The 27,734-nt window shown below is 41.9% G+C and overlaps 2 protein-coding genes across 3 annotated transcripts in view; both read right to left on the reverse strand.

Moving 5' to 3' along the window:
- TENT4B (terminal nucleotidyltransferase 4B) overlaps window positions 1-4,242 on the reverse strand; it is a 42,211-nt gene extending 37,969 nt beyond the window's left edge. Inside the window, exon 1 of the mRNA XM_069026723.1 lies at window positions 3,561-4,242. Within this exon, the coding sequence (XP_068882824.1) occupies window positions 3,561-4,111 (551 nt within the window). The 5' untranslated portion in view covers window positions 4,112-4,242. The remainder of the gene's footprint in view (window positions 1-3,560) is intronic.
- A 573-nt stretch (window positions 4,243-4,815) lies between these two features.
- On the reverse strand, window positions 4,816-27,718 carry HEATR3 (HEAT repeat containing 3). 2 transcript variants are annotated; one of them, XM_069027297.1, is made up of 15 exons: window positions 27,585-27,718; window positions 26,037-26,209; window positions 25,431-25,518; window positions 24,473-24,585; window positions 22,633-22,742; window positions 21,725-21,865; window positions 20,700-20,983; window positions 20,346-20,436; window positions 17,230-17,387; window positions 16,136-16,218; window positions 15,743-15,879; window positions 13,001-13,089; window positions 12,055-12,198; window positions 11,776-11,952; window positions 4,816-10,888 (listed from the first exon to the last, which is right to left on the reverse strand). In XM_069027297.1, exons 1-15 carry the CDS (start codon window positions 27,702-27,704, stop codon window positions 10,769-10,771), a joined length of 2,028 nt encoding a protein of 675 aa, XP_068883398.1. In that variant the 5' UTR covers window positions 27,705-27,718; the 3' UTR covers window positions 4,816-10,768. The 2 variants fall into 2 exon arrangements, with proteins under 2 accessions (XP_068883398.1, XP_068883399.1); XM_069027298.1 differs by lacking the exons at window positions 26,037-26,209; window positions 27,585-27,718 and having other exon boundaries at window positions 24,473-24,580; window positions 25,431-25,509.
- Window positions 27,719-27,734: the final 16 nt, after the last annotated feature.

A 27,734-nucleotide genomic window follows, 5' to 3' on the forward strand; every position in this document is an offset into this window, starting at 1 on the left:
TCATGCTGTGAAACTTTTCATTCATTTTCTGCATTATCTGTTCTTTTCAGAACTACTGTCTGATGACAGTCCCCAGAGGATGGAAGACATGGAAGCTGACTCTGACTAGTGCAAAGCAACTTGCAGGCAGCACTATGAAATTGATTTACAGTGATATTTCACAAGCCACCAAGTTAAGAGTGCCACAACAAAGAAGAGTACCTGTCAATGCAAACACCTGCATTATTAATAGAACTGCAAGTCTGAGAATTTGGACTAAGGAAAAATATTAAAGAGAGGCCAAAATACAATGTACACAACAGCACCATTAACTCCAAGGGAATGAAACTCCCTTGTGCTGAATGTCTGTATTTCAGCACAGGTAATGTCAGGAAATATTGTGCATACTTTGTAAAAAATCTATCTTGAAACCAAACCCAATACTGTTGTGGGTTATTTTTTAATTATTTGATTATCTCTTTATATGTGTACATAGCATTAACTAGGAGAGTTTCTCAAAAATAATAATTTTAAAAAAACTTAGAAGAAAAAATATCAAGATTTGACTGAACAGCTACTTAGCTTTTAACTAAAATCTCTATTTCAACATTTACCTTACCTAAATCTTTCGACAGCGAGTTACACACTTATGTGTTTACATAATCTGTTCAACTAGCTAAAAATTATTGGACTGGTTTTCCAGGCAGCTGATCAATAGAATTGCATATTCAGAGCTGGTTTTGCACAGCCATCCACACAAGTGACATCCTTGCACTGGAAATATGAATGCCACATGTCAGCTTTCAGTTGTGCTTGCCAGCAAATCTGGTCACATCTTTCTAAAAGTGGGACTGTTCTACAACTCTGTTGTATTCCAAAGAGTCAAAGTTTAAAGTGATTAACTTAACAAAATTACAGGGTGGTATATAGGGAAAAGCACTGAGAGCCATTACTACTTTTTCACGATTTGCATAGTAACAATCAGAGAAGAAAAAGATACCTGTTAACACACAAGTAATGATATAACAGCAATGCTGGTATCTTTTTTTTCCCAGTAACTGCTAGAACTACTCAACACGATTTTGGAAATTTACATTGGAAATAATGAATTTAAAATATTTACTTTAGCAACCTCATTTGCTAGGTTACAGAACTCTCTATCCATCCTTACTGCCCAGTGTCTCCAGATGCAGACAGATGTCTTAGAACACAGTTGTTCAAGAGAAGCTTGCAGTCGGGAGCAAAGGCAACATCTCAAGTCACACCGCAGGCACAGGAGGCTTCACCTGGCCTTGCCAGCAGCCAGTCGGTCACACTGCAACCTTCACAGGACCTAGGCATTGTCTAGGCTTTCCTAGGAAGCTTCAGGTCCTCTTAGAAATTGTTTCCACAATTTTTCACTCAAACTGTTAGCCAACAGCCTCTAAAACTTTTTATAGCTTTTCAAAAGCAAACTTCCGTAATTTAGGAAAAGCAACGTAGGAGTGTATTTTAGAGACACTCTACCTTACTGTGCTTTGAATAAAGGAAATAGCTAAAACAGAAGCTCAGCATCACATCAATATATGCCACAAACTAGACAGTCAATACACATGCAGACTAAGACACCCGAGTATGTCTTGATACTGTTAAAAAAAAGTCCACAAGGGGCTACCACTTGGAGTTTGAAACAGATACCACCAAAATTTAACTCTAGCAACACTTCGAATACTTTGGCACAGTTGTTGTTATTATTGTTACTAATCTCTTGCTGAAGCTCACTCTTTTTTCACCCCATTATTATTACTATTACTGTCTTGTTGAAACTTACCCTTTTTCACCCTGTATCTTCAATACAGAAAAAAATTTACATATTTGCAAGACAAAGAGAGAGTAAAGCACTTCTAAAACTGTTCCTTAGCCTTCAAGTAAATAAGTTACAAGGCAGAATATAACCAGAGTCCAAAAACTGACTTACAAAAATTCAGTACTTGGTATGTTCTACACACAGTACTTTAAAGTTGTGTGAAGAAAGTTGCAGAAAGTTCCAAGGTACGGTGATTAGAACACTTAAAATAGCATACTTCTGCAGTGTCACTCTATGAATTACTATAACCCTAGCAGTAAAGGTAACATAGGAGCTGGCAAGAAAACAGGGAGCCAGAGGTTAGAGGTTAGAACTTTCCTTCCAAAACGACCAGCAAATTTGAATAGTCATTATGACAAATCTTACAGAACAGCAATTTTAGAAGGCAAAGAGGTTGATGCTTTCCTGTGTGAGAGGGCTGAAGGACCCTTAGGTACAAGCTGAGCACACAAAACCTCATGCAACTAAATCACTACTGATTTCTAAAATGAGCTCTGCCAGGCTTTCAACTTTTACCATACACCTCCGTCATCTAGACCCTGGAGGGTTCAAGGCAAAGGTTATGTTTTGAAAAGCGTGAACTTTACAAAAAAAAAAAAAATCCACAGAAGTTACCAAATGGTCTTTATCCAGGGCATCACCCATATCAAAAGCCACTGTGTTTAAAAAAAGGGGAGGGCTCAAACCAGTTTTCAGGTAAACAGAAGGTAGATGATTGCCTGCCTTCCATCTCCATGGACTCGTGCAATGCCAACTGATGAGACCTAAACTAACACAAAAACACTAAGGACAAAATATTCAGATCAGCACATGCATTCCATAGTCAGAGATCCATTACAACCATTAAAAGCCCCACACTAAAACCCACTGCACACTATCCACGCATGGAAGTTTATTTCTGAGAGCAGGTGCCTGCCTGTCTGCCTGCACACCTTCTCTTGTCACGTCTCAGAAAATACACTCCCCGGGAAATTACCTAGTCTGTGTGCTTTCTTTTAACACCACGAGATGATTATTGGTTTTTTAAGTTCTAGCCCCTACCACGCATTTGTTCCGCAGGGAGCACAAAGCGTTAGAGGTGAGCTTGACAGTGCTGCGGAGGGCAGGCGTGCCGGCCCTGTGCCTGCCCCGGCCCCGTGCCTGCCCCGGCCCCGCCGCACGTGCGGGAGCAGCGAGGGCAGCACCCGGCGCTACAGCAGCGAGAACCCCGCGCACAGCGAGAAGCGGCGCTGACAGCGGAGCGCTGCGTCCGAGGAGCCCGGCGGCACCGGCCGGCAGCGTGTAACACGTGCACGGGCGGTGACAGCGGAGGACCGGCGGGGCTCCCGTCCCTGCGGATAGGCGTGCCTTGCTCCATCAGCATGCACACGGGCACCGCCGCCGCACGCGTGTGTCCCCGGCCCCGCGGAGCCACCGCCCCGGCGGGCGGGACGCTCGGCGCAGGGGCTGCCCCGCACAGGCCGCTCGAGCACCGGCGAGGCGCAGCTGTCAGTCACCACGGCCGGGCAGCGACAGCCCGGCACCCACCGCCCGCCGCCCCTGCCCAGCCCCGCGGACCCGGCCCGGCTCCCTGCGCCACCCGCCGGGCCCGCGCCGCGCCCCAGGTGCCGCGGCCCAGCGGCCCCCGGCGTGCGGCCCCGGGGCGGGGAAGGACCTCGGCCCCCGCCTCCTCCTCCTCCGGAGGCCGAGCGGGGCCGGGCCCGGCACCCCCCTCGCCCGCCCCGCGGCCGCTCACCCCACGACTCCCTGGCTGTAGTTCCTCTTCTTCCAGGGGGTGCCGGTGTAGAGCGGCTCGGCTAGGCCGGGCTGGGCGCGGGCGGCCGGCTCGTCGGCCGGGGCGGGGGCGCGGCCCAGCAGCAGGCTGTAGTTGAGCCCGAAGGTGCTGGCCTTGTTGTCGCGCTTCCTCTTGTTGCTGGCGGCGGCGGCAGCGGCGGCGGCGGGCGGCGCCCCCCGCGCGGGCCGGGCCCAGGCGGCGGCCCCCGGGGGCGGCGAGGCCTGGCGGTGCCCGCGGCTGTGCGGGTTGTTGGCGCTTTCGAGCGGCAGGAAGTCGGGCGGGGGGTCGGCGCGGGGGGCGCGGTACATGCCGGGCGGGGAGGCCGGGCCGGCCGCGGCGGGGGCGCTCTGCTGCTGCTGCTGCTGCTGCTGCTGTTGCTGCTGCTGCTCCTGCTGCTGCTGCTGCTGGAAGTAGAGGTTGCGGACCCCCTGCGTGGTCTCCCAGATCTGCATCCACAGGCGGTTCGAGGGGCCGAGCTGCTCTGGCTGGAACCAGGCTATCCGGGGATCCATCAAACGGGGACCCACCCCGGCTGATCCGCTCCCCGCGCCGCGCCGGCCGCCGCCGCCGAGACCCTGTCAGCGGGTCCCAGCGCTAATGGCGGCTCCTATGGAAGGGCAGCTCCGCGCCTGCCTGCTCGCTGCTGCCGCCGTCGCTCCACAGCCCCCGCCCCTCCTGGCGAGCGCGGCGAGGCGGGGCCGGGCCGCTCGAGCCGCCGGCACGCGGGCCGCGCGCAGCACGGGGGTGGCGGCGCCCCGGTCGCTCCCCCGGCACCCCCGCGCTGCCCCCGGGCCGGGCCGGGGCGCGAAGCGGGGCCCGGGGTCGGTGGTCCCGTCCCGGCACAGCCGCCGCCGGCGCGCAGCGGCCCCGCGCCCCACGGGGCAACAGCCGCGCTCCGAGGGCCGAGCCCTCGTAGCGGCCCCGCGGGTGCCCGAGCGGCCGTGACTCCCGCCCCGCTGCTGCCAGCGCGCCGGGCTGCGGCTCGGGCACCGGGAGAGGTGCGGGCAGACCCGGGCCGGCGTCCCCCTGCCCGCACACCGACAGCCGCCGCTGCACCCCCCTAAAACTCTTGTGGGGAGGCGTCGGGGAAGTTCAGGGTCTTCCTTTCATTCCGCACCAAAGGAGAGGCAAAGGCAGCCTAGGTGCAGCCTTTTCTGCAGATGGAAAAATACATCACATACACAACACCCCAAACAGCAACACTAAGTAGTACCAGTTCTTGTTAGACTCGGTTTTATTTTTAGTATTTTCATACTACAGCCTTAAAACATCTTTAATATCAGCTACAAAGTTTCCAGCACTCTGCATGAAGGGCCTACTGCTTCCCCCACTTTCAGAATTGCATGGGAGATGATTTCTCTTTAGGAAGCTGGAGGTGGAGGGTTTAGAATTTAAAAGTCGCATTCCAACTTCAAGCATTCTGTGAACAGTTTGCGAAGAAGAGGACTTAGCACCATTTCCTGGTGACAACCGAAGACTGAAGTTCTGGCTTCTCCCCACCATCCCAGAGCAGAACATACTGTCCTCAACACTCCTCTGTGCTGTGTCACAGCGTGTCTGATCTGCACTGACCAAGAGAAAATGAACCACAGCAAGAGGGTGAAATCCGGGGCTTGACAAACTTAATTGCTTCGAAAATTAGGACCAAAAGCTACTACCGGAAACTACTACCAAAAGCTAAGTAAAAACTGGTGGGACTTGAACATGTCTTGAAATTGGGGAATAACCACTATGAATAACCCTATTTTCCAAACCCCACATTCTTCAGTTATTCTGAGAATTATAAACATAGCAGGAAAAGGTAACAAGATGGGTTTAAATGATGTTCTCTGCACGTCACAAATTCAAATAGAAATGTTTCAATTAATGAATTTCTTTTTTAAAAAGCAACAAAGAAAAGTGCAAGTCAAATAAAAGATTTCACATTACCCTTAAGGAGGTAAAAGTAACATGAAAACAACTGATTTGTTTCCTTTTCTTTTTTAATAAAGCCAATTCTGAAAAAATCCATGATTTAGTGTATACTCATAGCACATAAACACAAACAAGTTTTCTATAGGACTGAGGTTTATTAATTTACAGGATTCCTCAGTAACAACCGTGGTCCCAAGCAAATACAGCCAGGACACAAGAGAGGTGGTGCAGTAACACAAATGCTTTAGATTAGCAAGTATGCCTGGGGGGCATAAAAAACAAACAAAACCCACACTTTATTATGGTCAAATTGGTTTTTTTAAGCACTGCTTTGAATTTTAACTCTATTATTTACTAAAAAGAGAACTTCCCAGAAAAGGTTATTTGGAAACATCATGCTTTACTAGCTGAATCAGCCATTCATCCATTAAGTTCTGGAAGTGCTTTTCACTCTCCATTTGAAGGGGCGGAGAGGAGCAAAGAGGCCAATGCAATATTCCTTAAAAATTAAAAAAAGAATTCACATGTCAGAGGAGAAAGAAGACAACTCTCAATGGGATTTTTATCACAGCAGGAACACAAAACCGGGAGAAGGTTGACTGAAAGCCCAACACACCTTTCAGCGTGGTGCAGGGATTTATGCGAGCACCTCGCAACGCCAGGGCTGCATCAGGACCCTCATTGTGCTGAGAACACGCAGCAGCCACAATCATTTCAACAGCACACAGATTATTACAGGGATCTTAGTTCAGTTCCCAAGCAGTTGGACTTAAACCCATAATGTAACAGTGGTGCAAGGAGTTCCTGACACCCAGATTCAAAAGAAAAAAGCATCTTCCTATATCCTCAGGTGTGCAAGCCTCAAACTATGCTTTATGTGGTCACTGAATTATGTCTGTATGTTTGACAAAATGCCTCTCACAGAGGCAAGAAACTTACAAAAATTATACAGAAACAAAATTAAATTGAAGTGAATTGACTTAAACGCCTTCAATCTTTCCCAGAAGGTACAAAAATTAACAGTTTTAAATTATCTGAAAATTAGACCAAAAAAACCCCCACCACTCAAGTAAAAGCTTCGTCAAACAGAATGGCTCACCGTGTGTCAACCCTGGTGGAAAAACTTCAAGTTCCTTTATCTGCTGTATCTGTCAGAGACCTCAGATTTTGCCAATTATCTTAAAGTTATATATCTTAACAGCTTGTCCAGCACAAACTATATATAGATTGTTTGCTTAAGTCACCTGTGCCAGAAAGGAGCAATTACATTATTTTCAATTACCACTACCATTGCCTGAATTGGAATTTGCAACAGTAAATGTAAGCTAGATGTTTCTATCCAATCCTTGGGAATGTTTTTATTGAAATTCCCTTACTAAGGAAACAGGACTTGAGTTTATGGGCATTTTTTGTTGGTTGTTTTATGTTAACATTCTACTAGATATGAATTTCATTATAATACTTAAACTACAAACTAGTTTAAAATTCATTTGTTCTCCATTGCAGTTCTCATAATTTTACTGTGCTCTCATTTTTTTTTTTATTTGTCTCTCAAAATACAAATATCAAACCAAGCCAAGTAGTACTGGTTGAAGTTATTCTTGATCCTCTAAGAAGACAGTCTTTAAAAAAAAAAAAAAGCCCATAAACCCCAAAGAGTTAAACTATTTACTTGACTGTGGTATACAGCCATCTTCTGCTTCTGAATGTCAAGGCACGATGTATAAAAAGCACCTCACAACAAATGCACATTTAAATCTTGCCACTTCTTTTTTTCATAGAGAGCAAGAAAAAACCACACAAATGATAATTCCTTATTTCCATAGTTGGGAATTCAACATTTTACAAGCTGCAGAGACCAAGGCAGCAGAAAATGCCAGTGGTTCTGAACAGGGCAGGGGACCCACAGCCCCCTTTGCAATCTTTCCTTGACACCACAGACCAAGGTACATTCAGCACCTATTTCAGTATTACAGCTCAACTCAGAGCCAGTCTGTTGTGCTCAGCATCAGACAGGGACACAAGTAAAGCAGCAATCCATACTTTCCAAGGATTGTGGTTTTTGACTGAAGCAGACAGATGATGCCTTAGTGACCAGAATAAGCAACCAAATTCAGATACCTGTTTTGATACCAGTCTTATCTGTGTGATTAGGTTAACTGATGAAGATCACTTACATCTATTTAGTATCTATTTACTTATGCTACACACTGTCTACATCAGTCCAATTTCTGCCACCCTCAAAGTATCAAGATCCGTCTTCCTTTGTAGGCTGTAAAGGATCTTGTCTTTGTCTGAAGCATGCCCTAGACCTATTAAATAAACCAGTGTTCAAAGAGCCCCCAAAACATTTAATTTGAACATTATCATCACTTCTGCTGCTGCCTTAATTGTCCTTAGTTGTGTCAGAACAACTTCTGTAGTCCCAATCTTGTAGCTTAGTTCTTTTGTACCTGTGTATCTCATCTGGTTTTAGTCCCTGATCTGACATTTCTTTAAATCACTCACAACTTGCCTTGTCTTCTATAGATGCATTCATATTCTTCTTTAAATGATATGGTTTGTACTATGCACCAATCTCATTATGAAAATATTTTTTCAAGACATTTAGCTCATCAGGGCATAGCAAAAAAATAATCTGTGCATTCCTATTGCCAGAATAGTTTAAGATCTAAATGTCAGTCTGTTTTTTAACTTGAAGAAAAAAAAAAGGGTTTAATTGATTATATTAAGAAAACCATGTTTTCTAGTGGATGCCCTCTTCTGTATATTTATCTGCAACTTTCAGATTTATATTTGTAGATGAAATGTTTATTTCATTATCAACCTAAAAGAAAAACATGAAAAAAATACTTTGGTTTTCTGGCAGTCCCCAGGAAACAGATTCTGGGTGTTACACTTGTAAAATGTAAAGTCCTACACTTGGAACAGTGCTCTTGACTGAATGACCAAAGAACAGCTTTGGAGAGAAGGACCAGAGGGTTCTGGTGGACAGTAAGTTGGAGTCAGCAATGCGCCCTTGCAGTAACAACAGCTAGAACAACAGGCTGCATTGGCAGGAGCATGGCCAGCAGGACAAGAAAATCAATTACTTCCCTCTATTCAGCACCTAGGAGATCACATCTGGAGTAGTGTGTCCAGTTTTGGGCCCTCTGTACAAGACACAGTAGAACAGGTCAAGCAGAAGGCCACTAAGATGGATGGAGGGTGAGAAGACGTACAAGGAACAGCTGAGGAAGCAGGGTTTATTTGGCCTGGAGAAGAAGAAAATACAATTGCTGTTCTCAGCTACCAAGTGGGGGTTATGAGATGGAGCCAGACTCTTCTTGGTGGTGTGCAGTCAAAGAGGACAAGGGGCACATTTTGCAGCAGAGAAGTCCTACAAGGCACAAGGGGAAAAGGGAAAAAAATGTGTTTCCAGCGAGGGCAGTCAAGCCCTGGAAAAGGCTGTCCAGAGTTGTAGAATTTCCATTCTGGGAGATGTTCAAGGCCTAGCACAACCTGCCTCCCAAGTTAGCCCTGCTTTGATCAGGGGACTAGACTAAGACCTCCAGAGATCCTTTCCAATCCAGAACATTCTGCAGTTCAATGTAGCACCCAGAAAATGAGAGCAGAACTTCCCACATCGAAGTCCTTTAAGTGCTCCAAACAAATACTAATACCTTTCATCAGGGGAATAGTACGCTATCCTCAGTGTACAGCAAGTATAGCTAACACTAGGACTAAAATCCCCACACTGTAGGCTATTATGCCATAATCCACCTTTCTTCAGCTGTTACACTCCAGACCTCTTCACTGCCTGCCCTGCCAAATCCCTGGATAACCCTGCAACTGCTCCATGCTCACGGCTTCTCCTGGTTTTCTCCAGGCCAGCCTCAATGGCCCTTGAGCCCTGCCAACCCCGCCCTCTCGCTCATTTCACTAGCAGGCATCACATCACATATTTCATCTGACTCCTGTAAAGTCACAGCAATAACAGCACTTCCAGGCAGTACAGCTGCTTAAACTCATCTTTCACTTTCTCTTGCATTTGACAAGATACCACGTCAGGATTTCAGAAAGTCAGTCATTTGCAAGTTACCAGTCAGTTCTCAAGTCTACTTTTCAATCTTAGAGACTGAAATCCAACAAACCAAGCAAATTTGGTCTTTTTAAGTTCCGTGCTTTTATCATGGGAAAAATTTTGCTAAAAACTGGATGCCTGAGCTAAGGCAGCACATTGAGAGAGAGGAGGAAAAACCTCCCACTTCAAAAACCAGAAAAATAAAATGCTTTTGTGTTTGGTTGTGTGTTTTTTTCTTGAAAAATGTTTATGATAGGATCTCAGTCACAGAAACAAGACCAAAGCTTTTGATATATGGAAGTTCACATGCAATTTCCATGAATCAATGATATTTTTAAAAAATAGTTTCTGTATTTTACAGCTTAAAAATCTCCATCACATATTTTTGCAAAAGGTATTTTAAGCAAATACAAATTTACTTCAGGTAATACCTCAGTATAAAAAATACTTTCTGTTAGGTTTACCACTTCCCTGAATTCAAACTTGTCCTGATGTAGAATTACAAGGAAGACTAAAATAGGAGACTTAATTTTCAGAAATACCAATCAAAATAAAGACAGGGAGCTGTGTCTAGGTGTACTATCTGCTTACACTGACTTTCACAGCAAAAAAGCTATCATACTGAATTTATCATAAATGAATCTGAAAAATTTCTCCTCATGAGCTTCATGAAATAACAGATCTAAGTGCTGACAGCAATCTACACATTTGTCACACACTTCTGTTGCGAAGTCTGCCACAAGTGCCTGTGCAATTCTAGGAATAGGTAAGAGCAAATAGCAAATATTAACATTTTCCCACTGCTCAATTCCCTGAAATATATCTTAAGCTTTTACTTTTTTTTTAATCTGTCACATGACCAAGAATATTTTCTAAATTACTTTTTCACGCAAGTGTAGTTTTCTGCCAGGGTACATGAAGATATCTGACAGTGGTGCTACGTACAGACCTCAGGACCTAAAGAGCACCTTCTTACCACTCCAACAATATCAGGGTACACTACGGGGTTTTTTCTGCTGATATGTCTTTCATATTGCATCAACCCGAAAGTATAAAAATACTGAATGTTATAAAATGTAGCATTAATATCAAAGTGAAACTGCTCTGCTCAGTAAAGTTTGGAAGTTCAAAACAGTTGTATTTTTTTGAAAACATTACTCAATAAGGAAAACCTTAAAAGTTCCTCGATGCTTCAAGTTGGGGTTTTCCCTAGTGTCTCCTGATATGCAATGAATCTTCTCAAATTCATCTTCACATTGTCAAGAACACACAGCTGATCTGTACTATATTGTCCTTTTCCTTCTTTTCGCATCTGTGAAACCAAAAGAACACATGGTTTATTAATGGTGATGTTCCTGCTATGAGAGCACCTCAAGTTTATTGTAACTCTGTATGTAGGTCTTCTATCAAGATACGCTACCCATGGCTTGTGAGAGCTCCAAGGTGTTCGTTCCCATGTACACATGTGGAGCTTAGCAATGATTTCTGCAAGTCAACTTGCTGTAATACACTGCTGCCTAAAACCAGACTGATGGCATGCTATTTCATTCAAAAAATCTGTGACATACACTTCTTTTCTGTGGCTTTTCATATGGAAAACCTTGCACATTTAACCAAACAACTGAAGCACCATCAGGTAAGTACTTTGTGTGTACAGTGCTTAACTTTTAGACTCCTCAGGCTGCATCTGACCAAATAAACAACATGTGGAAGGTCATTCTCTATTTAAGACAAGGATATACCTAAAATTACAGTTTAGAATACCAGCCTTGTTATTCTTGAAAATACAGGATACAATAACTGTTTTAATTAACCAAGAACGGAACAAAAACATTAACTGCAACTACAAGTTAAAAAACAAAGATGTCAATGTAACTTCAGAAAGGACTTCTCTCCCACCTCCAGAGACATCTGCAGGATATTTTTTTCAACTGTTTCAGAACCATAAAGTGATTTGGACATTAGTAATACTGATGGTGTAATGCAGATGTTGCAATGCAGGTGCTGCACTGTTACCTTGACACTTCCATGAACTTTAAAGTAAGTGTGTTTGTTTTCCTCTAAAGTGGAATATCAGAAAATCAAACACCTTTTTTTCTGTCACATCATAAATTAATTATCTCTTCTAGGACCCCTACACTCAAAGCTTTAACCCACATCATGTGCTGAGACCCTGAGCTGGTTGCCCTTGATGCCTACCCTCATTCTGAACACTGGCTGAAATTCCTTCAGTGTTGGAAGCAACTTTATCTGTAACGCCGCCTTTTCTGCTTCTTTACCATCTGCAAATACATCAAAAAGTGCATCCAAGGCTTCCCCTGCTACCACAAGAGAAGATTCCTTCATAGCAACCTCAAGAAGAAATTTTCCAATCATCTGAAATAAGAAAGAAGAATTTATTTTCCCAGCAATTCTAAAGAAAATTGAAAGAAATATCACAATTCTTTTAAGCTTGCAATGCAAAGTTTGCTTTTTCACCTTCAGTGTTTCAGCTGTATCTTGTCCTTTTGCCAGGACACTGCCAAAAATTCCAAGGATGCTCACCATGTTCACTCTAACACTGGCATTGCTGCTTTGAATACCAGCCTCACACAAAGCCAATAGCTGCTCAGGACTCATACACTGGTCAGCAAGGGGAAAGGAGGGAAGGAAAGAAAGAGACACCATTACATTTTCATGCAAGTTTTGAAGTATGACATTTAGACACTGTGCTTTTACAGAACACAGGCAAATTCTTAACAGAGAAAGAGAGTCCTAGATTATGAAAACTATATGAATTCTGAAAATGCAATTACTAAGAAGGCAGGTAAACTCTCCTGTTCAACTTAAGGTGTTTCTTCCAGAACATAGCCAAAGCTGACAGGAAGTTGAAGGAAAAGTTCTGAGATTTTCACAAATTTACCTAGCTCAATAGTTGCTTCCAACTCTTCACAACTTACAGCATAGAAGCTCAGTTTTCAGTTTAAGGCCAGAAAGGACTAGCAGACTAACTACTTTTGTGTCTTGCGTAACAAACTATTATGCTTCATTCTTGTATTCAGCTCACTAATTCATGTCCAACCAAGATTCAAGAAGGACCACCAGCTTCAACTAGGTGACATCAGGAAATAAAGAATCCACATTTCTAGGTGCTAATTTTCTAAATATTTGTCATTATAACTACCTCCTAAAGATACCCGTGGCCTATTGCTATTCTGGTTTGAAATACCTTTAATCTGTTTACATCTTGAGGAGGAGATATATAAAAAAAATATTCCTGTAAGGTCCATGAAAAACCACAGTTAATGCCATTAAATCTGTTCTTCCAGTGTTCACAACTGCTGAAATTTTGAATTAAATTTATATTGTTTTGTTTCAAAAACTTTCCAGCCCAATCTCACAGGAATTTGAACCTACCAGAGCATTTGAGTTTGAAAGCTTTTACCTGGGAGATGTTCTTTGATGCCATTGTTTGTAGGAGAGCCCTCAAAGCACTGGTTACAGCTTCCAGGAATTCTGTGTCTGTAGGGAGTTCTGTCAAAGAGTAGAACCCAGAGCCAGAAGTCAAACAGTAAGATGAGGGACACAGAAAGCAAAGAAATAAATTCCTTAATCCCTTAATTGTTCCTCCAGGTACGACCACAACAGGAAAAGCTAGATTTTCAGAGACTGGTCTCTGTAGGTTGTAACCATAGTGATTTGTTTGAATTCAGCATTAACTGCATCTGGAGGTTAGAACACAGCTGGGCCTCATTTTCAGGCACATCCCTGGTTGAGACACTTGTGTGACCTAATGGACAGTACCAGCCACTGTCACCAGAACAGCAGCTGAACACTGGTATGACATGGAGGCCATAATACAGGAACTGAGAAAAATACAGAAGCTGACTGCATACTTTACCTCCTTTCTTCTGCCTTCTTAAGCATTTTCAGACACCCGAACACTGGACTCTTTCCAATTCATATAAAGAGCATGTTTTCCGGTGGTTTAATAACATTTCAGGAATGTATGACTCAAACACTGCATTATTCTGTTTAACTACAAACTCATCGGTAGCAGCCATCACCTTCAATCTGTGTTCTGCATTTCTTGAGGCTTTTTATTTTCCTCTAGTATGTTTACTTTCTGGACCACTCCAGATACAAAACGTCTTGATTTATGCACATCTCCTCCTTTCTCATGTAAACAATCAGATCTTTATGCCTCTTTTTCCCCCTGTAAACTACAGAATTCCTTCTAACCACATTGATATGTTATCAACTCTATCTGGCAGTTTTCATTACACAGCATTTAAACATTGAAAAATGGGCCTGTGCCATTAAATTAATTTTAGCAGCCTTAGCTGTCTTCAGATAGCAACTTCTCCAGCTTTATTGGAGACCTTTCTATTACAAGCATAACATGTAGACCCAAAATCTTGGAATTCCTCTCTTCAAGCATGAGACGTTTTATGTGAACTTCCTTGCGTATGTTTTCATAGGTATTTTCATTTCAGCACTTTAGTTTTCCACACACTGCACTCTCAGTAATAATATTGCCATAGACTGATCACGTCTTTAAAGACAGTGAGAAAAAAGTGTGTTTTTGCAGGCAAATGCATTTTCAAGCACTAATGCAGTGTCATTTTATACACCACAGCAGAGAACTACATAAGCTGCATCTGTGGCTACAAATGAAGACACTTGAAGGAAGGGAAGGAAACTGAACTTCTTGAGCTTCTAAGAGACAAGAAATGACAAAGCCACACATATGCCAGACTTCAGCAGAATTGTCTTAGGGAAAACGTTTTCTGAGAGTTGGCAGCTCTTACAGGCTCTAAGAATATCTCTTATTTTTTGTAAACCCATCACCACTGACCTTAAAACAAAGATTATCACAATAGTCTGAATGAAACAGCCTGTCAGGGACCCACATCCTCAGTTTGGAACCAGGCAGGGTTTTCTCACTTTTTTTTTTTTTTTTTTTTTTTTTTTTTTTTTTTTTTTTAATCTTGGTTCAGCTTCTCTCATGTCAGTAACAGAGAGATCACAGCATACATGATCCAACAGGGTTATGGACATGATGCTGCTCTCATGTATAGGATCACAGAAAGTAGTTGGAAATGCTAACTGCTGTATAGATGATCCAATAACACCGTACTAGCAGATGTATGGGGAAACCTTCACAGTAGTATCTCTATGAAATAATGCACCTTGGATGAGCTACAGTGGATACATTCTAGTGTTTACCAAGATGTATCACAGAGTCTACAAGGTTGGAAAAGACCTCTCAGATCGAGTCCAGCCTGCGACCGATCACCGCTGTGTCAACCAGACCCTGGCACTGAGTGCCATGTCCAGTCTTTCCTTAAATACCTCCAGGGACAGTGGTTGCACAGTCTCCCTGGGCAGCCCATTCCAGTGTCTAAATACAGATCTAATAGATATTATATATATATATATATATATATATATATATATATATAATATATTCTAAAGTAGTATTTTTAGAAAAATTAAATTTATTACCTTCTGTTGAAACTGAACCACAGCCAGAACAGGAAGCTGAGCAGCTTTAATATTTAGTCATAAAAACTTCGCACACTTTCTTACTACAAATATATTTCCAATAAAGCTAAGCCACCATAAGCATAAAGTATGTCCTGGGGACAAGGTGGCTGCTCTCTTTCCTACTGTAACAAGCATGGACATTCTTGAGATTTTTGCAACAACTGCCTTTGCCATAATTTGGTAAGATTACTAGAAAAAAAATGATGTGAAAGACTGTGCTAGACATCTTTTGTTTTCACATCTCCTTAGGCTAGTTAGGACATTTAAAAAGAAAATCTCCCATCTTCTTCATGGCTAGTCTGATTGATGAAAAACTGCTATTATCACAAATATGATCAAGCAAACAGAGGATAAACACTGCCTTGTTGGGAGACCAGAACTAAGTGACTTCCTGCATAGACCCAAATGTGAAGCAGATTCTTGAATTACAGGCAGACTTGCTCAAGGTGCAATTTGGATAAACACAACAGGATACACTGTGATGTCAGTACACTGCCAACATCCAGTGTCCCTATTTTGAAGGACCAGAGGGATAAAATTAGTAATAAACAGCATTAGAACATAACATACATGACTACCTTATATCTAGCTGATCAGCAAAGGGCGTCAAGCAAGTCCCCTCCACTAAACATCTTACCTGTTTTAGAAAAGATCAGCTGTGAGAGATGCTGTGCAAGGGACTGAAGTGCTGAAGCTCCCCCAAGACAATCCAAATCTGACACCAACAAAATGCTCTGAAGACATGTTAAAGCTCTACACTGCACTGTATTCAGTCTGAAACAAACAAAAAGCACACTGAGCAGGTATTCTTGAAAATACGTGCTGAAATATAAAGAAGAATCTTGAATGTAATAAGGCTGTGATCTGGTGTGCAGTTCACAAAAACATTTGTATCTCTTTATTCAAAATCATGTATCAGATCTGCCAGTTTCCAGATCTTAAGAGTAGCCCAAGGATGGACAATCCTTCTAAGAGTTCGAAAACAACTGATATACATGAAAAATAGTAAGAGAGACAATGAAATGCCTACTTTTTAATTAATGGTTTCCAAGACGGATTGTGCATACAGATGTCTAGAGCAACACTGTTCGGAAAAGCAGTTTTTTCAAGAATCTGAGGAGGGGAAAAAGAAAGGTTTAGCAATAAAGCCTTTTTTTTCCTTTTTTGTTAATAACGTGTTCAGAGGGAAGACTGAAATTTTAGCTTAATGTCAAACAGATATTTCAAACTACGTATTTCAAAGCTTTCCAGATAGCAAATATCTCACCTGCTAAAAATGCCAGAATTTTCCTCAATCACTTAAATGGTGCAATTGTACACTGGATTTAGCATAGCATATTTTAAGTGTTCAACTGCACTAACAACAGGTAATTTTCTAGGTCTCTGCTATTCTTTCTTATTTAGCTCTTTCTTCTTCTAGATTCTGCTACAGGATTTGCAGATAGCTGCAAGTCTGGAAGCCTGTGCCATGAAACTCTGACTATTAAGTACAAAAAGCCTTCAAAGTTTTCACCTTGCACCTTGATGTCTTAGGTGAGAATTCTACAATGCTGCTGAACTAGCATAGTAACTGATTCAAATAATTCAAACTTCACCTTTACGACCCCAAACAAAAATGAGCAAAAAAACTCTGAGACAAAAACATCTAATTTCCTGTCAGTGCCAAATACTGTATTTCAGACACTTTTTATAAAACAGGGGGAGAGGAACTTTCACTTTTTCAGTGCTGACTGCTGCCATTCATAAATGTTACTTCCACCTCATTTAGCTAATATGGAAATCTGGCTGCCATGCTTCAGCCAAGTTTCCTTTCTTTCTGCACGTAATCTTTTTCATGTCCAAATCAAGGAATAACAACCTTTGTATTTGGGGAAAAAGAAATAATGAAAAAAACCCCTACCAGATTTCTGACACACATGACCCCTCTATTCCTACATGAGGAAATTATTTAGGTCATGCAAAGATGCACCACCTCTAGGCCAAAAAAGTGAGGCCAAACTTATTTTTTAAAATACTCCTTTTCTCAAGGTCAGTTGGGATAATTTGTTTGCCTAACCTGGGATACAAAGCAGGAACAAGGGCAAGGACTGTACCATGTGCTGGAAATAAAATAGAAGACAATACCTTCTTTGGAATGAGGTTGTTCAGAAATGCTGAGTTAACCTCATCAGAGAGGCACAGGGGTGACAGCAGCAGCCCACTCCCCTCGTTGTATGAGTTTTCCATGAACAAGTCACTCTCATCACTGCTGGAGAGTTCCTCCCACTCATCATCAGAAGGATCTGAGAACACAAGACAAGACTTGTAAATGTAACATAACAGCCCTCATGCAACAGGTATCCTACTTCCCAAACGAACACGGCTCCTCCACTTCTTGGATTAGGAATCTTGAAGCTCTTGGGCTCTAGCAAGCTCCTCACAAACCAAGTGCCATTAAGCCACAGTTCTAAATATTTTATTAAAAAATATTTTATACTCACTGAGGCACAAATATTCTTCATAAGTGGGCATGTTAATCTCTGATATTAACAATGCATTGTTTGAAAATATCAAAAAAAGGTACAGAATAAACATTTCATAAAGATTTACTAAGATATTAAGTTGCATTGTACCATTTCACTTTCTGAGGTTGATTCAAGCATGCAAATACACCAGTTTAACTTCACTTATCTACTAATTACAGTCAGTTTAAGGTAATTGTTTCCTCTGGTATACTGAGGCAACAGACAGATGTCCTCTGCCTGGGCAGTAACTGGGCTGGATGAAGATGTTACTGTCTCCACAGCAAGGCCAGTTGAAAAGAAATGATGACAGCAAAGAAAGCCAAACAAACTCTGATAGTCATTTCAGGCAACCTATTTCACACAATTAAACTAGGTTTATAATCTTAAACCTGAACTAGGCTATACTTGCATGACTTATTCTACTAGCAGATCTGTATGGGCAGATATGGTGAGAGGAGATCACTGTAAAGTGAATAATCTGTCCACAGCTAAAGGGAGACTTGGACTGACAAGCACAAACTACAATCATTGTAATTTATATTTAAACCCATATATCTACATCCACAGAGTTCACACTCATTTATCTCAAGTTTCTTTAAATCTGGTTACATTTTAACTAGTGTTTACCCAAGTCCTAAGTCTACCAGTTGGACTGATCCTCCTATCTAACAGATGAAAGCTCTGTGTACATAGGTCAGGATATTTAACTATTGTGACAAAAAAATATCATATTCGACCCCAAGTAATTTTGTCTGACAACACAGGTTCTCATGAGATGTAGGTCCTGTAGTAACTACAGGAACAGCCATACACTTCTGTGGCAAAAGGTAAATTCACTAAAAATACAGCAAGAAAGATCCAAATGAATGCATTTCACTTGTACTGTGCAAGTTTAAGAATTTATTTGAAGGTGATGGCTGTGGTTTATCTGATGCAAAGTAACTCATCAAAGTGTGGCAACTTGACCACACAGGCATCTTCTGTTATGGTAATAGCCAATTAATTCTACAGCCATAACATGCTGGTGTTAATAGCCTTTGCATGAGAAAATGGTTGTCTTTCATGCTTTACCAAATCATTGCAGCAAGGAACATGAAAACAAAGCAGTCATCCCCCTTTCAGTCTCTTGCCTCTTCTAAAAAAATTCCTTTTGCATCTTTAGAAAACAAAGAAAGCAAAAAAAATCCCTTGAAACCTAATTGATAGCAATAAGAGCTGACATTGCAATTCAGCAATAACAAAGACAGCAGCTGTCATATGTTGACAGCAAGTGAACAGGGCAGAGCAGGAACTGGGATCTAGAACACTGGCCCATAACTATGATCAGGTTCCTTGTAATGTTCTGGGAAACACAGAGGCACTTCCAGCAGCAATCCCATCTCACCTAGCACCAGTAACCCAAGAACTACAGACTGGACAGCAGTGGTGGAGTCTCTTGGCTTCTTGCCCAGGTGCCCATCAAAGGGGAGCACTCTGCTTCTTCCCAAACACGGGCCAGTGTTCAGTAAAACACATCTCTTGCCAGCCTGGTTATTTCTCTCAGTTCTGTTGCAAGCTGAGTGTTTTTATGAACTCAGCATAATGGCTAAAGCTATTTTAGTCCTCAAATAATTTGAAAATTAAATGAACAGCTGCCTCTGGATTCCTCCTAATTTCTAGAGACTGTTTCTGTCTGCCCATGAATGGGTAAAATACTGTAGCGAAATACAACACAATCAATCTTACATTACACTGAGTGAATGGCAGAATATGCAGCTTATCCACAAGAGATTTTCCAATTAAAGGGGAAAGCTTATGAATTACAGCTCATTAGATGAGAAATGCAGTCATGAAAGGAGCTTCATACACTAGGTGCAGAATTTCCTTGTGCTGTAAGAGAAAAAAAGTCACCATTGGGAATAACTGGGTATTACTGTGGATTTTATTAGAACCTGAAAGTTTTATTCAGTTACTTTCTATACAATTACTCCTGCATAAGGCTAAAACTATAATAGCAATCAAAATTTTAAGGTTTTGGAAGGTTTAGGGGATTAGTCTAGTTTGTTTGTTGGCTTTTTAAAATAGAATTTGATAATCTCTCGTTTGTTTTCCTGAAGATTAGAAGAAAAGCGATCACAACTGAGTTTCAGAGTTCATAAAAGATACAGAATATCTATATCCTACTCCCCTCCAAATAACAGCCTCTCTTCCCCTCCTCCTCCTAAAAAGCTCATAAAGGCAGAACTCTGGAAGCCTAGATCTACATTGTTGCCAGAATTGCATGCAAAAGCTGTCCCTACTCCTAATTTTGCAACACTTGGAGTACCAAAACTAAATCAAAGCTACAAGATTTATCTGGTTTAAAAAAATTGATGCCCCCATCCTGCAATCAGATTGGCACACATCTTGCATCAAAAGAACAGTCAGACCACACTCTAACTGAACAAAGATTTTCCCATAACACTTTAGGAAATATCTCTTGGTGTGAGTGGTTTTTTGTTTGTTCTTAAATATTGGCACATGCAGCATCATTAAAAAAAAAAAAATAAGCAACGTAAGTCACTTAAATGAAGAAAAAACCACTTAAATTAGATATAGAAATGACAACCTACTCTGTCCCCAGATGAGGATATCAGGGACAACATGCCCATGGGCATTCACCCTTAAAAACCCAGATGACCAAACAGCAAACTAAATGTGACCTACTCAGAAACAAAACACACCACAACACTTGCAATGAACAAGACTCCTACAAACCTTCACTGCAGCACATATTAACAATGATTTCCAGAGCAGTCTGCTGAGCCGTCAGTAAAGCTGTCACTTCTTTCAGTTCCCACTTATCAGACTAAAAAATTAAAAACATGAACCAAATTTGATTTTGGAAAACAACATTTAAGTGCCATTTAAAGTATCCAAGCTGTCAGTTAAAAATACAGTCCAGTCATTTCCTCTTCTCAGTCTACACCCAAACTTGAAAAAAATAAATCCAAAACACAAATCCAAGTGGTGTTATCTACCATCTTTTTGTTGAATGTTCCAGAGGAAATTTTATTCTCGAGGAATGCCACTTGCACTAAAGTTGTCCAAAAACCAGTCAGCCACACTTACCGGAAGTAAATCTGAAACGTCATTTTCTCTTCTGAGTTTTCCTTTTGGTATTTCTTCCATGTTATCATCTTCACTCAAAACACAGTCTTCTGTAATATCATTCATGCTTTCCTCAGCTTCTGCTTCCACAGCAAATTTTAACCTGTTTTTTTCAGCTTCATTCATATGAATAATTGTTTCACCAGCGTCTATTGCCAATGATTCTGAAAATATCTTCAGGATTGCATTAACCGTGCTCCCCAGGCTGCCTGGTGGAATGGTATCCTTTATATTCCAGATAGTGCCTAAATATGACATAACCAAATTATATAAATTATTAAAGTGCTCAATTCCCAGCTCTGTAATAGCCATTTTGTAAGGACACAGCCTCCACTACTTAAAATACTCAGTGCTTACATTCACTACAAATGTTCAAGTCTTTTCTCTACAGATTCGTATTTTTTTATAACATTTCATATATTCATCTGTAAGAATTGTTATGCCCACATCTTAAGCTTGAGTAAATGCAACATGTCAATATTTACAGAATATTTATGTGGAGTGACCTTGGTGTCACTCTGTACCTGAGATAACAAATCCACATGCGAGAATCATTTTCTAAGGATTCTCAAAATTAATTTATTACACTCCAGCATCAAAAATCATCATAGCTAAGCATCTGAGGTAACAAAAATTAAAGGTGGAGAATTTGAGGTAAAAAAATCTACACCTATTAAGATCAAAACAACTCCTGTACCACTTACTGATTCATTTCACTGTTGAAAACCAAATGAGCAGTTAAAGTGGGCTATCACACTGAGCAGGGGCTGAAATCAGAATCAAGCATTTAAGACAGTTTTAACACTAGGTGCAAATATCTATTTGCAGTTCCAAAAGGCAGATATAACCTCACAAACCATATGTACAGGCCTTGACAATCAGATGTCCAGATCACAGCAGAGAAGACTAAGCCTTCTGTCCTTCCCAGCCTCCTTTACCTGCCATGCTACCCATCCCAAGGCAATGAACCCCCTTGAGCACTGTACCTGCTATCAGTGTTCTCAGAAGGATGTGCTTCATGGTGCTCTCTGGACACAACATCACTGTTTCCAGTACTTGTTGTGCAGAAGCGTTAAATGAAGAAAGAAGATCTGGATTATCTTCCGTCACTGCCTGCAAGCAGTTTGCTGCAGCAAACAACAAGAGCAAACATAATTAACAAACCCAGTAGCAGCTTTTGCTCTGCTAATGAGAAAGCATTATCTTCCTGAAAGCTGGAGTCATGAAATGCTAACACAGGAAAAAAAATTCATGCAGCATCATGTTGTAATGGTCTGAGACCGTCCTTCACAAGCTGTGTTTCGGATTAAAAGACATTCTGTGGCAAACCTGTACATTAAACAGGTGAGGACAATACCACATCAGCCATGGAATTGGTTGTATTAATTTCAGCTACTCAAAATTAAATTTCTCCATTGTATACTGACAATTGACAACATAAAAAAATGTTGGAAGCACACACACCTGTATCACCATTATAAACCCGTAATAACAATAATACTGATAAAACCACATTGAAAGTGATTGGAATTGTTTGGGTTCTTTTAGAAGGACTATCTCCTCTGCTCAACAAATTAAACCCTCCATTACCAAAACATGAAAAAAAAAAAGAAAAACATAGCCTCCCTCTAAAGCCCTCTTCCCACAAAATTTTTCTTCCCATGTAACCACCAATAAGCCATTCTCCTTTGGACTGAAAACAAGCACAACAGACATCAACTTCTTTATTATGTGCTGTTCAAAAATGGATTTAAAGTCTTATACTCAGTGCAAAGTTAAGCAATGCTAAAGCAGGTCCATTATGCAATGACTGTAATATCAGTGTTACATTCATACAGTAAAAAAAAAGAAAAAAGTATCTTTAAACCCTTCTCTTTTCTTTTTCACCACTTACCTACTGAAATAGCCAGATCCACATTTGTGGCAAATTTCTTCATGTAATGTAACACAGCCTCCAGACATCCTTCTTTATTGAATATGTATAGGGCAGTATTGTTGCATTCACTAATGTATGAAAAAGATTAGTCAAACACTTTTCCAGGAAAAAAAAAATACTATAGCAACGTTTTAAGCACCCCATACTTGTTATTACTCACATAAAAAAAAATACCTAAGAATTATGCATTAGTCAAAGAGCTATCCTTCATTACTGAGGTTATGATCAACTCTATACAAGACGCTGAAAGAGAAGCTGCAAAACCCTGGACACTTTTGAGGAAAGTTGTCTTGTGCCAGCTGCTTCCTCACACAGAGCGTTCGAAGTTTATTTGGGAGCCTAACTACAGTCTCCTGCTGGAGGGTGAATGGCAGCTCAGAGCTGTGGGCTGCAAGCCAGCCCAGGGCTTCCTGCAGCCACAGGAGACTTCACCCACAAACCCACTGCCTCTCACATCAGTATTCACTCACTCCACAAAATGACTGCTCTTACCATTCAGAAATGCATTTACTTTCACTATCTAACAGTGGGATTTGTGTTTCTTCAAGTTCTCACAGCTACTCTCTCTTTTAAACTGATACATTGATACAAGCCTAATTCAAACTAAAAAAGCCCAGGAGCTAACTAGGTATAAGGGTCTTCAAAAATTTACTTTTGAAAATATTTTGTCTCAGCATCAATGCCAGCCCTAATTTTATCAGTACTAAACTTAGCAACAAAATGAGCAGTTCACATTCATTGCCACAAAGACCAAAATCCAGAAGTGAATTACATTCACACTTAATGACCATACTTCCTGTTCTCAAGCCCTGACTACAAAAGCCAAAAAAAATGAACACACAACATTGTTGAGTCAGAGTTACAAAGGGTCATGCATTCTGTGCAAGATGCTGAACAAGCAGTTTATCTGCTGTTCTAGATTCTAATCCCCAAAAAATAAATATCCCAGTTTAGAAAGAAGGCCTCAAGCCAGCAGCCATTATCACACAGGCACAGAGGTAGTTCCCACTGAGGCACTGTACAGCACTAAACAAAATCCTGTATGCAAAGTGTATAATGGGAAAAAATGAAGAGAAACAACACAAAGCTCAAGCAGAACTTTTGGAACAGATTTGTATCACTTCAAGTTTGTAGTAATTTCTGTATTAATAGTATTGCTATTTCTCTTCCTTCACCTGATGCTTCCAATGTAAATTACTAATAGAACAATTTACATTATTTTCTCACATAATAAGTAGGTTTTTATCAGTGCCTCAGTAACTAAGGGACAGTTGCCCCAAACAGTTAATATTAATTTTTGGGATGACCTGCAGAGGGAGGAAGTAGTACAAAAACTCCTCATATTCCTAGAGCACTGGAGTCCACTGATCAGATTTCATTTTCTCCATTTCTTGTACCATGATATGGATCTACAGGAAATAAATTCAAGATGCCACAACCCAAACTGTACAACAGACTATGACAGAACATGTTCAGAAAACAGGATCAGAACCCAGGATGAAGAACCAGTAGAAAAAAAATTTGTTACTCTTCTAAAACTAATGACCAACACTGTGCTCTTTTAGAATCCTTCACTTTAAAAAAAATAATCTACACTAGAAGATAAACTTTTATTTCAGATGAGATGAGGGCTCACCATTATTAGAGCAAGGTACACGTAGGAGCAACACAATCAGAATCAGCAAATGAATGCATCTTCCCATGCCAGGACAGTAACTTCTTTTCTGCCTCAATTAGCACAATCCTTTTCAGGAACAATTTAATTTAGCTAAAATGCCAGTGTTTACACAGCACTTACCATATATTCCACAGCAAATTAATAGCCTCATTGGCTATGTCTTCAATATAATTTTTGTTCATTCCTCTGCATTTCTTTGGAGAGAGCTGGTTAGCATCTAGTCCAGTGCTGCACTACAACCAAACAAAAGAACCAGAATTGGAAAACAAGCCACGAAGAGAAGCAAAACTTTAAAATATTAGCAGCAGTGAGTGGAGAGATCCTCTCATCATGAGTTTATTACCAAAAAACCGGACTAGTTTCCTTTCTCTATGAAAACTTTCTAACTAAAAAAAAAACCTGGGAATTTTAGAACTTGGAAGTTCTGGGTCTTGCTAATAGTCTGTCTGTAGTTGTCAACAGTTCTTTCTAACCACAAAGATTAATTCAGCTAATATCTTACTGTGCTTTATAGTAATGCTATTACTCATATTTTAAAGTGGGGAAGAAACATACAGAAAATGATAGTATTGCACAAGGTTGCTCATACAAAGACAGCAGGTAAGAGAACTCAATGAAATTTCCAAACTGCAGCACAACACCTGGACCAAACAAAGAATACCAATTCAGTACAGGTTATTCTACAATAACTACCCAACTGCAAACCCAAACATCCATTTAGACAAAACTGCTTACCAGAAAAAACGTTACTAGAATAATGTTGCAACATAAATGAAGGACCTGGATTCTCACTGACAGAATAAACTTGTCTTGACTGACATTACAGACACAAAATCTCCAGAACTTTCACTCAAAAATCATCCTAGGCAGGAAACCTCACCATGGACACAAGTTAGCTGGCCAAGAGGCAGAAGGTAGTGGTTAGAAATCTCTGGAATAACTTTTGTACCATTAAACCTATCGAAACATTCTTTCAAGTATCTTATTTTAATAATAGCTACAAAAATAGAACTGTTTTTGTATATGGGATAATTCAATGCCTAGGTCAGGTTTAAAATCAAAATAAAAATAAACACACCTCTTTCAAAAGTGCAACCAGGGGTGTCATGATGTCATTTGTCACCATATCATCACAGACATCAAATCCTCCACAAGCGCTTAGATTTCTGGGGAAACCAAAAAAATGAATGCTTTGGATGAGATACAATACTTTCCAAGAATGTTTCAAAAACCCCATGCATTTAATATTCTTCTCTAAAGGTTATGGTACTTTTCGTTTTAAAATCAATTTGTTTAATTAGTAGCTTTAGTCTTCTACCTCCCTAACACAAACTTTGGTGTTAGAAAAAAAAAAATTTTCATGTACTCATCAAGCATAACTAGAAAGCTTATCTGTACTAAAACATCACAACACAAAATGTCACACAAACTGCACTCAAGTTCCCTATATTTCCTCATAAAGCCATATGTTTCTAGTGTAAAGCCTGCTCCTGACATTAAAGGCTCACAGAGCAAGAAGAGCCCCTCTCCCACACACGTCAGCTGACATGGGCATAGCTACCCAGACCAGAATTAAAGCAAGAGAGGCTGGCACTCAAGTTCACAGCTGTCACCAGCAGAACCCCACTGTTTCTCCCCAGTGCCAGGATCCCCTCATTCTACCTGTGCAGTAACAAGGGCTTACCGGAGAGCTCCTGCAGCTGTCTCCCGAACAGCTAAACTGTGATCCATCAGCAACGGCCCCAAACAGCGCACCACGTCCCTCTGCACAAAGGCTGGGATGACGTGCCTCTGCTGCAACAGCTTGGAAATACTGGCACAGGCATACTCTCTCACTTCAGCACTCGGATGCTGCAGCTGCAGAGACACAGGGCACACCACAGCGAGGGTAAAGGGAGCTGGAAGGTTATACTGAGTGAAAAGATTGATCAGGGCCAGCACTGTCACTCCTATTTTACTGTTCCTGAATGGAAACAAGAGCTTTTAATTTCCATGAAAGTTTATAAATCTTTGCCTGGGTTATGTGTGTTAACTGTACGACTAGATAAATACTATTCTGGATATTTGACAAGACAGCCCTAGTCCAGACACAGATTTGATACTAGCTGGCAATGGTGAGACCTCAATTACCATGTATTAAAAAAAGGACCAAAATGGTGGGGGGGGAGGGAAATATTATCAAAGTATAACAGACATAACACATACCACCATAAAGAAAAGTTGAAGAATCAAAATATAAGAAAAAAAATTATAGCCTTTAGATTAAAAGCATCTGCTTAACAGCAAGATGTTTTCTATGTCCCCAAGACAATGTTGACTTGTGCTGTAACAGACTTTTAGGTGAGACACGAGAATTAACAAATTGTAAAAATAATAACAGAGCAGAAGCGCATATCCTAGAAGGTCACAGAGTTTGCTGAAAACCTAACAGAATGGATAAACATATGCTGAACAGCAGAACAGAAGAGTGGTAACATCAGATCCTGCCTCCATTGAAAAAGGTGTCTCAGCTCACCCCCACCTGTACCTTTATGTACTCTCTCTTCCCCTCTCTCTCCTAAACAGGTTAGTCCAGAAGAATAACCAAGCTGTGATTTGTTCAATGAATTCGGTTGGGCAAAGTGAACAAAGGAGATTTAATTACTTAAAGGAAAACGGATTTTTTGCTTCTGATTCTTAAGTCACACCTGTAGAAGGAGGTTTACACCAGTTTTCATCTGCAGTATTTAAGCCAGGACTATGGCCTACAAGTGGCCAAGCCCAGTCTTTTTCAGCATTTTCTACTCGTTACTCCTTACGTGTGGCTCTTGGACTGATGGCTCTGGCCACCTGTAGAAGTCTCCGGCCGGGGAGACCGAACCCAAGCCCTGCAAGAACTCCGTGGCAGCCCCCGCAGGGACGAGGGGCACGGAGCTCCGCCGCCCCGCCGCGGCAGGCGCGCACGGGAGCGCGGGCGGTGCCGGTGCCGCCCCGCCCCGCCGGGCCGCGCGGCCGTGACGCCGGGGGAGCGACGCGGCGGCGGCGGGAGGGGAGGGAAGGGCGGTGCTGCGCGGCCGCTCGGCTCCTTCCCGCCGGAAGCGGGACCGCGCCCGGGCCCTCGCCGGCACCGCCGCGGGGGACGCCGAGGCCTCGCCCCCCCTCTCCCCCACGTCCGGACCCGCAGCCCCCGCCGTTCCCCCGGCCCGGAGCGGGGCTCACGCCGAGCCCGCCCGCTGCTCGGCCCCGTGCGCACCTTCTCCAGCAGCTCCGCCGCCGCCTCCTCCTCGGGGCCGCGCTCGCCGTCGCGTTGCTGCGCGGGGTCGGCGGGGGCTCGGGGCGCCCTGCGGAACCGCCGCGCCCGGCTCTTGCCCATGGCTGCGCTCGGCGCCGGCGCGCCCACGTG

The sequence above is a fragment of the Aphelocoma coerulescens genome, chromosome 11 (assembly GCF_041296385.1).
Source record: "Aphelocoma coerulescens isolate FSJ_1873_10779 chromosome 11, UR_Acoe_1.0, whole genome shotgun sequence".
NCBI classification, from domain to species: domain Eukaryota; kingdom Metazoa; phylum Chordata; class Aves; order Passeriformes; family Corvidae; genus Aphelocoma; species Aphelocoma coerulescens.

Bases quoted from the DNA above. Each gene is read 5' to 3' on its own strand.
- HEATR3 (XM_069027297.1), bottom strand. From the start codon at position 27,704: ATGGGCAAGAGCCGGGCGCGGCGGTTCCGCAGGGCGCCCCGAGCCCCC. The intron at 25,519-26,036 runs GTAAGCCCTTGT...TGGTTTCCCCAG, and splicing joins ACAGCTGCAGGAGCTCTCCG to AAATCTAAGCGCTTGTGGAG. The intron at 24,586-25,430 runs GTGTGTTTATTT...GTTTGGTTGTAG, and splicing joins TGGTTGCACTTTTGAAAGAG to TGCAGCACTGGACTAGATGC.